General features: G+C 42.5%; 1 protein-coding gene across 1 annotated transcript in view; it reads left to right on the forward strand.

The window, feature by feature from the left end:
* NEURL1 (neuralized E3 ubiquitin protein ligase 1) overlaps nt 1-12,519 on the forward strand; it is a 90,838-nt gene that overhangs the window by 60,987 nt on the left and 17,332 nt on the right. The window contains exon 4 of the mRNA XM_031053893.2: nt 9,438-10,118. Coding sequence (XP_030909753.1) covers nt 9,438-10,118 — 681 coding nt within the window. The remainder of the gene's footprint in view (nt 1-9,437; nt 10,119-12,519) is intronic.

Here is a 12,519-nt window from a genome sequence, read left to right on the forward strand (position 1 = left end):
AGTGCCTTAAGGAAAAGTGTGAAGACCCAATAGCATTAATTCATTTTGATAAGCAATGGTGCTAGATAAGATGCTGGACCTTGGGGAGACCTTGGCAGGGATCGTTGGTGGGTTGATTTCTCCCTGAGCAGCTGGGTGTAAAACTGTCAGCAATGGCAGAAGCTTTTCACTGGGAAACGTGGGGACAAGTTGGAGAAGGAGCTGTCATGTCCTTGCCTGCATGAAGAAACAGGGGTAAATGAAAGCAAGTGAAAAGGGATAAATGCAAGATACATAAATACCACGTGAGGGAGGATGATGGATGGGAAGGAAGAAGAAAGTATGTTTTGAAGAAAATTGCTGTCAAATTATTCAGAGGATGACAGCTTTTGTCTGAAGTAGCTTGGGAATTGGCTGAGACCATTGAGATGTTATGGAAACATTCGCACAGTAATGTAGGGAGGAGAGTTGTTGGATTACCTGTAGCAATCTGCAACACAGTGCATGAAGGTAAAACTTGGGGTTAGCTCTGTATGCAATGGTGAACTACTTACATGAATAGGTGAGGTAAGATGGCTGAAATTTCTAGGAGAAAGGAGGGTAAAAGGAATGATAGTGCCAGAAGCAAGCAATGGAGTCACTGGGTATGAGAAGAGAGCTCTGTACAGTTGTTAGACAACCAAAAATTGCAATTATTGCCTTTTTTTCCCATGAGGAAGAAGAAAAAAGCTCAACAAAACACAAGTTTTCTACAGAGAAATGTATATCTTAAAGGTCAGGAAGAATCAGATAAAGTGGCAATTGCCAGTCTCCAGAGAGAACTAGGTCTTGCACGAGTAATTAAATGAAGTAATAAAAGACTTGCCAGCTGTATTAAAAATGAAAGGAAATGGAAAGAAAAGGTGGGGCACTATACAGAGAGAGGTAGGACTGAGATTAAAATAATGCTGATATGGACCTTAAAGTGATGATGGTTTTAGTGTGGTTTGCAAGAGGGCGTATAAGAGCTGATCATGGAGTCTAGGAGGCCTGGGGAAAGGGAGGTGGAAATCATTGCATTGGGGTGGGAGTAAAGTTCAGAGATTTCATGTGCGTGAGTGGGAGATAGATTAAGGAGTGAATAATGGAGATTAGGTGGCCTCCACAAAATGCAAACCACAGGATTTTTGCTCAGACCATATTTCCCTGACTTTGTGGGGAGTTGGAAAACATCAAATGGAAAACCCATGAACACAATCAAGGGAATGAGGCAAAGAGGTGTCAACATCCAGAGGTGGCTGTGGCAGTGGTTAAGCACGTCTTCAACCGGAAAGACATTTGTTAGTCTTCAGGCCCACTGAAATGAGGATACTCAGATGAAAAAAAACCTGAAAAAAGCCCCCAAATGTGTTGTCTGTAACATAGATGTTGCCAGCACCCTGCAGACTCTCTGAGAGCATCAGCTTTTGTGGAAAGCAAATCTGCAGCTGTAAAAAGCATATATGGAAGTTTATTCTTCATAATCTACTGTCAGACTCCTGCAGAAAATTCCTATTTGCTAAGGAAAACAGTAATTTATTTCAATTTTATGAGGCTGGTTATGCTCTTTGTGCAGTTTCATATGTGCAAATCAATTTGACGTGCTTTAGAGATGTTAGGCAGAATCGTATGAACATTTGTTATGAACCAGTCTGTTCAGAGCACTTTGTTAGCTAGCATGTGTCCCAAAACTACAATTTATCAGTCAGCACTCAACCTTTGTGCCTTCAACTATTCTTATTCATGTATGAGATTGTATGCTTTCATTCCTAAGATTTTATTGAAGAATAAGCAGATGATCAATCAATTACTAAGCTGGCCTGGAAACCGCAGTTGTTCACTCTGGCTTAAAACCAGCTGCGACTCCCTAAAGCTCTGGGTTGTTTTGTTTTGTGGTTTGGGTTTTTTATTCTTTCTGAATATTTCAGCTTGGAGACTAGCAGTACATGAGCTCACATTCTTTTAGCATTGATTCTTTTTGTTTGTTTCTCATTTGTTTTACTGGGATATTTTATCATATTATTGGTACAGCATCGACAGTCCATGACAAGAAATCTGTGATAATCCCAGTAAGCCAAGGGAGGTTATTTCTATCCTTAGAAAAGTATTCTGAACAGATCCCGAGGGTTTCCTGAGATTCACCTGGCAGGACACCAGTTGCTCTGAGCCTAGTGGTACAAAAGCAGTGTTTCCTCAAAGTGGGATTTGGTGCTAAATGGCCCCAGGAAGCCACCAGATTTGTACAATAAATATATCAACACTTAGCAGTCGACAACAACTCAAAGGCTAGGTTTATTCTCTTCCATCCATTTTTCATCAGTTCTCCAAAACTGAATCATGCAAACCAAATAGCTTTAGTGCTCAATTGCTCCCAAGATGCCTGGAAAGAAATGCTGATTTTTATCCAAGCAAATACAAACACAGAGCAAAGACAAGTCAGTCCAGTGAGATGCTTGTTAAGCACTGTTGATTTTCACTCTTTTCTGTTAAAGTGGCAGATGTCTGTAGCCTTGCAATTGGTTCCACAGAGTCAAACCTCAGCATGGACTTTGACTTCTGCCCCTTCTCTCAACTGCTTTCAGCAATAGTGGAAAAACGTCTGTTTTGTCAGGAAGCTGATTTGGGCTGTGTTGGTTACAGGCAAACAAATGCATTCAGTTGATTTAAATATCTGCCACTCCTGCAATAAAAATGGCAGTTACGAAATACCAGTTACCTTGCCTTCCAGACTGAAACGAGCAGGAAGCCAAAATTTGCATGTAGCCAGTAACTCCTGCTTTAACCATATGAATGCACATGAAACGTGTTGGTCCTTCCTTGACCATGCGGTAATAACAAGTCAGTGTATTCTGAAAAACAAATGTGGTCTGTCATGATCTCAGACGATGTTTGACCCAGAGCGGATTTTACTGTCTCTTAAAGAGCAGCCTGGGCATCTCACATATATATAGCTGGTACAAGTGACATTGTTGGCCATAGTCTTGCATATATTCCTGTACGTGTATGCATAAACAGAGGAGCCAGAGCAGTGAAAGCAGAGGGAAGCGGCTTTATTTGAAGTGGGATGCTACACTGTCAATGAAATAGTGACATGCATATATGCAGGTATTTTATAAGTAGGTATTTACTTAACTGGTGTCCTTGATATAGTGTGGGTGTTTTTAAGGAGGAGGAATGGTTGTTCTGAGGCAATAACTCAGGCAGTTTGATTTCTCGGTTGTTCGTAAGGGAAATGTACTTTGTAGAAATGAATTCCTAAGTATATAGCCAAGGAGATTTTTAGTCTGAATCATTCCTTTGAGGGATTTTAAACATTTGCCTCCCACATGCTAGAATAATGCTATGGAAGTGGCTTTGTTGTATGATCCGAGAAGCTGCATTCTGGCGCCTGATGGTTTATGAAAAATGAATGCAATGAGTGGTCTCGGATCATATAAATTGCAAGATTTAACAGTAACAAGCAGGGAGGGCAAGGGGAAACCTGTGTGCAGCATCACAGCAGCAGTGTTCACCTGGGTGCATGGATTTCTGCAGCATCACGCTGAGCGAGGCACAGCCCAGCCCGTTCTTCAGACCTCACATGGAGAATACAAGTTTGCAGAGAAACAAATAGTTTCATGAGTGTCTGCTCAGACACATTGCCAGCAGGCAAAAGCACTTTGGACATGCTCTGTGAGTGGAGCTTTGCTTCTTAGTGACTGCAAGTGTGGCCTCGGCTTTCTTCACTTCTCAGTCTTTCTCCCATGTTTATTTTAAGTAAGGGCAATTTTCACTATCCTGTTTGCTTAGCTCATCCTGGTACAATAAAACAGTTAAGATACAAATGGCAGAGACCGAGAGAGCCTACAGCAGAGCATCCCATGGTGGTGAGGACATCTTGAGTACACTGCCATGAGTACTCCAGGTTGCCTGAAGGGCTGCTTCCAGTTGCCCTTTAACTTGAGTGGATTTTGAACCCAGGGACACACAACAGTCCTTCTCTTCCCAGAACCAGTCACAGCTGCTCTTCGTTCCACTGGAGGTGACGCTGTGGACTGGGTGCCATACACAGACAAGGCAATCTGGTAACCAAAGGGATTTGGGAATTGGTTTTGCTCCTTGCCCCCAGGCACAGTGATCTTCATCCGTGTTTTAGGAGGGATAAATGAGAACAGAAGTTGTTTCCATTTTACCAAATTTTCAGTCCTAGCCACCTTAAAGTATATTTTGAGCTATAAACAAAATACAGAAATGGTTCTGGCTACTTCTTGCTGAAGTGAGGCAGTTCCTCAGCAGTATACATACATCAGCTCACTAGGACTGAGTCAGCAAGGGATCAGATTGCCACAGTGTGATATGGGCAGAGTTCGCAAGGCAGGCAGCTGAGCCAGGATTAATACCTGAACTCCCACAATGGGGAGTATGAGGCTGTGAATGACAGAAGGTTTCCAGAAGCACAGATTTATTTCTTGTCCTATGACTGGTCGTTTTTCCCATTGCCTTTGAGTGTGATGTTATTTTATGGTGTGGTACATATTTCAAGCAAGTCTTCCTGCAATGTCAATGTCTTGCCAAATGGACTGTTAGCTGCATAAGTCTGCTGTAGACCATGGAGGAGACAGTGCAAGATTCCAGGTGTCAGAAGGCCAACTATCCTCCATACCTAACCACCTGTGACAGGTAGCACTGGTGAAAAGGAGCCTTCATCTGCATCCCTCAATAGGAATGGAGCCCCTTCATTAGTATATAACCTTTTGCAGTTGTACATTTGCATAGAATATTCTTGTAGGGGGCACTGACTACAACGTGTTTTTGGTAGTTTAGCACCTCTGAGGTTCCTTGGTCACAGAAATTATGTGATGAGCTCCAGTACTCACTAGAAATACTACTATCCAGTGAAGTGAGGGATTAAGAGAAGAAAAATGCACTTGGAAGAAATAAAGCAAAGAACAGAAAGAAGGAAAAACATGAAGCTTTGCATGGGAAGGGAAGGAGCATGCCAGCAAAGTTATGACCCTACCAATTTTTCACTCTTTGCTTAGTAGCTGAGGACAGAAATGTTCTCCAGATGCAAGGAATCACTAGGTCGTTCCTTGACATCTCAGCATTTTTCTCTCCTGGGAGGGAAGCTCATTAGACAAGGGATAGGTTCTTTGGTTATCAATCTGGTTTCTCTAGTTTGTTTATACTGGGTCTTTCATAGTTTATTGTGGAGAGAGGTTGCAGCCCTCATACTCTGAAGAAATATAGTTGGTGCCGTAGGATTGCACCAGCCTCAGGAAACACATCAAGAGGTGTAGATCTGTTACCTTAGAGCTTGCAGTTAAATACTGGACTCTGCAAGTTGCCAGCATATGTGTGTGTGTATGCATGCCATTTGCTCTGCTTTCTTAGCTCCTTTACAGGTGTGTGAATACTGACTGCTTGTGACCTTGGAAAGTCAAGCCCCCAGGCAGTAACAGACAGTACTGAAAAAGGAAAAGAGGAAGGAAATAATGATCTGATTGTCTGACAGCAGCACATCCCCTTCGGGTTTGTGTGCGGCTGAGATGATCTGTTCATGCGGCTGGATAGAAATGTGTTTGTGTTTGATGTGCACGTAGCTATATTAAATGTGCATGTATGTGCACATTTAATGTATCTATAATAAATTCATATTGTACATATTATAAGTAAATAGATGATTTTAAGAAGACAACAGTAGTTCAAAATAAGGATAGTAGCGAAATATTTCTGATCTGGATGCAGTGATTTCAGCTGTATCTGGCTGCTCACCAGCTCCTTGTAAATGCTGTTCTAAAGTGTTACTGCAGTCATACTGAGCCTGTACAAAGTGGGAGGCTTTTCCATGCCCTCTGAGCAGGAAAAGAGAGAGATTTGAAGCCTCCGATCTGAGAAAAATACTTCAAGTTAATTTTCTGTGTAAGGAGTCAGCTGCTAAGAATCTAAATACTGTGGTTAAACCCCACTGAAGATAACAGAAGACGGTTGAATTGCACAAGTGCCCTTCATTTCTACTTCACAAAATGAATTACTCCTGATTTTTTTTGTTAAACAAAGCCATTTAAAGATACAAAAAGATTTGTGAAGTTAGACATCCTTGACCAAAATTCAGTGTCTCAGATTCTCCAGCTGAGGAGTGGAAAATGTGAATTTCGTAGAAATCCTTTTTGCTTTGGCTGTGTCTGTATTGCTACCAGAAACTTTAAGTCTCTAAATCCAGTATTAACACCATAACTGCAGTGATGCAGAGCTCAGTAAATGCTCTCTGGAAAGTAGCCTGAGCAGTCAGATTCCATCGAGCTGCCATGGTCCCAGCCAGTTTGCTGGTAACCCCAACCAGCTGGGTTAAAGCTTGCTCTGGTGACTCAATGAGAGCTATGGTCTTCGCTCACAAGTCCATCTATTCTCACCCAAGGGGGTCTCTTACCAATTGACTTTTCCCAAAGAAATACTGCCAACTGCCTTATGCAGGAAATTTTATAATCTTGAATATTTAGTAAGAAGAGATGATTTCTGAATTCTTCAGGCTGAAGCCGAGTGATCTCCTCAGTAATGGGCCATTGGACTTGTTTTGTATTTTAGAGTCTTGTAATATAAAGACGTCCTACCTTTTTGATGTGTGCCCAGGTTTGTCTCTGCAAATATAAATATGCCTGAACACTCCTGCATGGAGAGTCCCTCCTTTGTAAGCATTAAAGGTCAGTTGTAAATGTTTTGCAGGAGTCATGCGGCGTTGTGGGCCACTCCAGCATGAGCAGCTTGATCTGTGCCCAGTATGAACAGCTTGGTCTCTGTTTAAAAAGTGACAATTAAAGCTTTAGTGGAAGCTTCATTCCTTGGCATCTTCTGGTGCAAGAAACAGCTCAAAGTCTCCTCATTTGTTTCACTTTTCACTGGAATTGTTCTTTTATAGACCTTGTCCATTCCTTGTCCATTATTTTATAGACCTTGTGCCTTCTGGGTAAACGGCATTCCATATCTCTCCCAATTTACCTACCACCCCAAAAGATGAATCCCACTCCTATTTTACCTTATATTTAATGTTATTTATTTGTTTTCTTCTTTGACTGGGTGTTTTGAGATTTATAAAAACATAGAGCCCTGGAGCAGGCTAGCATCTCTTAGAGACTCACCTCTAAAATTTCACAGACCCACTCCAGATACCAGTAAACTGCAATCCTTTCTTCCATGGGTATTTGCAGGCATTAATGGACTAAGTCTCAAGTCATTCCCATATGCTGTAGACATCTTATCCCTTAAGTAGCTAGGCATCTGAGCTACTGATGGGTTTAAGTAAAACAGTTGGATGTGGTTTGCTATCACTGCCATGTGTCTTGTCTGTAAAGCTCCATCTCTCTTAACCTCTTTTCAGATGGAAAAAGATATTTTGTTCAGCAGCCAAAGGGAAATGCAAGCATCCTGGTGGAAAACAAGCTGTTTCAAAACCCTGGCTGCAAGCTACCCACACATCACTGTTGTCAGCCAGGCTGCACATGCATAGTTACAGGGAATAAAATAGAGAGGACCTTCTGTTTCTATTCTGAAAGGTCTCTACCCATTCACCTACACCATAGGATTGTCGTCAGCTGCCATTATTAATTTGTTCTCCTATGTAGGTTTTCAGCAAAAGGAGGGTAAAATAAGTCTAATTCCATCCAGCAGGAGCATTTTCAGTGCAAATGCTAGCCCATATATTACAAATCATTAATGCGACCCATTTCTAGACTACTTGTGGTAATTTCTGTGTTTTTTTTATTTATTCCTCCATTCCTTTAATGAACTTCTTGGAAGAGAAGCTGAAAGATCAGTATGGGGAAAATGAAATATGAGAAACAAAGCCCATTTTTATTTTGAAACTGTGCTTCTCTTGTAATAGTTTATTTCAAGAGGAGCCTGGAATAATCCAGTTTAAGCAAAGCAAAGATCTCTGCTCAAGCCAAACTGTGTGTGGGTGTGCTCTTGTCAGAGCTCCCAGAAGAGGAGGGCAGGAAAGGCTGTTAGTCAGACCTCAGATGTTGCAGGAGATGTTGGTTATTCAGTAGCTGGCATTTTTCCTCAGCATACCAATACAGAGCCACTACTCTGGTGTACTGGGAGAGGGTGCAGCCCATGAGGGAAACTCCTCAGTTCCTGCTCTCTTTTCTGTCATAAAAGAAAGTCCCAAGGATAAGTGGCTGGGAGAGGTGCCCACTGTAAGAGCCTAGCAGGGGGGTTGGTTAGGAATAACTCCCTGCCTCTTCTTGTAGTTCCACCTTGTGCAATGTTTGTGGCAGGTCCAGGCTGGGGTCTGTTGCTTTGTGCTGCTTTGTGCTAGCTGCATAGGTTTGTGTTGTAGGGGTGGTCCCAACCTCATACTGTTTGGACTCATTCTTGAAGCCACAACAGTCTTCAGGTATAGCTCCTGCAGTGGAACGGTCAGTATGTGTGACAGCCTGTTGCAATGTTTGCAGAGAATTACCCACACACTCCGTTTTCTCACAGCAAATAGTCTCTTGATGCTATGGGCATCTCAGAGTTCCGAAAGTCAGGCATAAGGATAAATCTTTGCATTATCTTAGCTTACTTTTATAATCTGTTTAAATAATGTGAGGTTTTTGACAGTATGTTGCCCTTTAAAATTTCTATGGCAACATCACAGCTAAGGATACGTTAAATTAAAGTCAGGCATTCAAGGCAGGTGATTATATTCCTTAGAAAAAGAATCAAATAAATTGATGGTTAGCTCCTGAAACAGCAGATGAGACTAACAGAGAGGATAAGGTGCAATTCTGTTTCCACTGGTGGATTTGAATGCGTCTTCCTTTGTTACATATCTGGATTTGGTTTTTAATTGTTTGGCTTGGAGATAATAAATGATTTTATGTTATTTATGGAAAACTGCATTCTCCCAAGTTCTGCACTGTGAAATCTGTATCTCTACTAATTTGCAGTGAGCACCAGAAGTCTAATGATTAATTATATACAGGAATACTTACGAAATTTCATCTGATGATAAATAAATTAGAACTGAACATAGCAGCTTATAAAATTAAAAAAGTGTAATTAGGTATTTATTTCCTACATCTATGAGAATTACTGTAGACAGCAAAGAGGGCATGAAAACTTGGAGCCTGTAGAGATACTGATTGCTACATTCAGGGTACATTTCAGATATTTACCCTCTCCTTCCACTCTCCAAGGAGGGCCTCCCCGGTCAATTCTTTCCATTGATTTTGAGTCTGCCTGCTCAGAAGCTGAAGATATTGATGCTGCTGGGGAAGGTACCAAGAACAGCAATCTTTTGCAAATACATTTTATGACACTCGACTTCCATATTTTAAAGGGGAATCTTATTAATGGCAGCAGGTCTCTGTTTTTCTCTTTTAAACACATCAATCAAACCGATAGTGATTTGCAAACCCCTGCACATTTTCACTTCCTCTGAACTGACCCCTCTGTTGTTTCCTCTCTCCCCACAGACAGTGAGATCATCCCTCCCGACTGCCTGCGGCCCCGCTCCTTCACCGCCATCCGCCGGCCCTCGCTGCGCCGGGAGACAGAGGACACGCGCCTCTCGGTCAGCCTCTGCGACCTCAACCTGCAGGAGGAGACCTTCCACGTGACGGCCACCACGTGTCCCATCCCGCAGAACTCCCTCAACTCCCAGCACTCCCACCTCCTCCCTTCCCAGCTGGAGAGCGACCTCCGCTTCCACCACCTCCGGGGACCCCACGTCAAGATCCTCGATGACCAAACCGTGGCCCGTCTGGAGCACGCACGGGAGGAGAGGACTTTGGTTTTCACCAGCAGACCCCTTCGGATCAATGAAACCATTTTTGTCAAAATCAACAAGTCCAACGCTGTGCGCACGGGGACGCTGTCCTATGGGGTGACATCCTGCGACCCCAACACCTTGCGCCCCAGCGACCTCCCCTATAACCCTGAGTCCTTGGTTGACCGAAAGGAGTTCTGGGCCATCTGCCGAGTCGTGGTGCCCCTTCAGAGTGGAGACATCCTGGGATTTATGGTGAATTCCGATGGTGAGCTGCACTTGAGTCACAATGGTGCCAGCATTGGCATGCAGGTCTGCACGGACTGCTCCCAGCCCCTCTGGATGTTCTTCGTTTTACACGGCGCAGTCATGCAAATTCGATTGTTAGGTATGTTGGAAACCCCTTTTTCCAAACTTCATGCACAAGAAAGCAAGGGGGGGATACATCATGGGGAAGGGTGGAGGGAACGAATGGCTCCCTCCCTGCTCTAGGATGAAGTATGAATTTTGTTTTATAAAAGGAAAAAAGCCCCAACCGTGCAAAAGCACAGATATGAATTGCAAGACTCACCTCTTTGCACTTCTCTAGCATCCTTCACTTCATGGACTCAAAGCTCTTTTCAGGTAATGAATTAAGCCCCAGAGACCTCCATTAAAGTATAGATGAGTCACCACTGACCTAGGAGGAGTGAGGAAGCGGGAGGAGAGGTGCTTTGGGCTGAGCTAATGTAGGCCATAGACAGCAGAAAAAATGAGATCTGATGCCCTTTTCTGTGTGTTTGTTAGCTACCTGGCATTACTGATTCTCAGAAAGAGCAGTCCCATGATGTCCTCAGACTTGTATGTGAGAGGCAGGCCCACAAGCAGAGAAGAAGCCCCTTGCCTCATAATTGCAGCAGTGCACAGAGCGTAGCACTGGCCAGTTCAACAAGACAAGGGTTTCCTCCTCCTCCAGCCCTATTTAGGGCAGTGTAGCTCATAGAGGTTGACTGATCTCTGAAAAGTTGGCCTCTTTCTCTTGATATTTTAGCTCTAGTTTAAAGCTCTGTTAACTGAAGTGTTTTAAATGCTGAAAGTCATGATTTGAGGGTGTGCAAGGTAAAAGCATTGAAATAGCATTTCCTTAGGATCAAATTTACTTTTTTTCTTGGTGTGTGTATATATTGTATGCAAGTGTAGAATGTGTTTGGACACGAATTTGGACAGTATCATGGTTTTGCTGGTGTCAGAAAACTAAATGGTGGATTTTGAGAAGATGTTCTAATTCCTGGTGCTCCTCTAACTGGAGGTGATTTTAAGATGTTCCTTTCTTGTTTATACTTTTATATTCATAGAACTTTAAATATACTTACATTCCTTATTGCTTAAAAACATCACTATTAAAATGTCCCTTTTACACAACAGGGAGAAAAAGAACAAAACCCAGAACAAAACAAAAAGCCAACCAACACCTCATTTTTTATGATTTATAGACAGTCTTTGAAGATAAGTTTTGGTAAACATACACATCTATCTGCAGGGTCCAGTTCACCTTAATAACAGTACGAAGTGTCCTATATAATTTGCTTAAAGTTGACCATAGGCCTGTGCTGTGAGTGTTTCGTGGCTGTTAAAGGCTCACAGATGACAAATATAATACTGCAATTTATTTCCGGGTGCCCCAATCTCAGTCAGTGGTAATTCAGCCTGATTATATTTTTTGTGGGTACTTTACCATAATCCATGGCTAGCTCTGCTCTCCACCAACATGTCACTGTGCTAATGGTAGGTGAAGTGAAACATGTCCCAGTAAAGTAGGAGATTAAATGCTCTTGTATATGTTAGAAGGAAAACATCCCCAGGTCACTGAACTGCTGGTAAAACTAACTCATCGACCAGTGCTTCCTTTCATATGAGATCACTAATTCTGGCAGTTCTGGGAGTGAGTAGCTTGCTTGCAATGGGTCTTGAAAGAGGGCATCAAGGATTTGTTTCACCAGAGAGAAGCATGTCCTTATACAGAATTCAACAGAGCATGGACCTGAACACAGGCACTCTGCATCCTGGGCAAACCTGATGTTGTGCATACCCTGTGTGTGTCCTCCCTACCTGTTCACAAGCTCAGCCCAAACCCCTATACCTCCAGTGCATGTTTTAGATGAATCTGCATTAAATGAAATCTGCTGAGTGGGAAAAGTCCTTACTACCTGTATTTGTGACCACCTAACAGACTTTTCTGGTCTTGATCACAGGAAGAGAAGCTAAAAATGGGCTATTGTTCTTAAGAGAGATGTAAGTGAAAAGAACCAGACTTGCTGACCTTGCCTCTCTCAAGGAAAGGGTAGAACCCTGCTGAGTGTACAGCTTTATCCATGTCAGGTTGGACAGCAAGCTGCTTTCTCCCAGTTAAAAGCTATGAAGTTGGAGCTTGCCTATAATCTTTAGCAGGTATAAAAATACAGAGATTTTCAGACTTATGTTTCCAGTATAACAATGCTGGGAGCAATACAGTCCCAGTATCAGTACCATATCAGTATAGTGCAACTGCCCAAAGAAGAACACAACACTGTCCCAGCACCGCACATTTCTGTAACTGCAGTAATTATATGGATCAGCAGTATCTCAACAGAAGGCAGAGAAAATAATGAACTTCCATCTCTTGCTTTGGCAATGTTATTAGGGGGGTGATGTGCACTGTTTGCACTGCAGTTGAACAGATTATGGTGCTTGCTATAGTATCTGTCATTATAATATTAGAAAATGTAAGAAGAATATGAAGTGTTCATCTTTTTAATGACAAGCTCCATCTT

This window comes from Melopsittacus undulatus, chromosome 4 (genome assembly GCF_012275295.1).
Source record: "Melopsittacus undulatus isolate bMelUnd1 chromosome 4, bMelUnd1.mat.Z, whole genome shotgun sequence".
Lineage (NCBI taxonomy): Eukaryota > Metazoa > Chordata > Aves > Psittaciformes > Psittaculidae > Melopsittacus > Melopsittacus undulatus.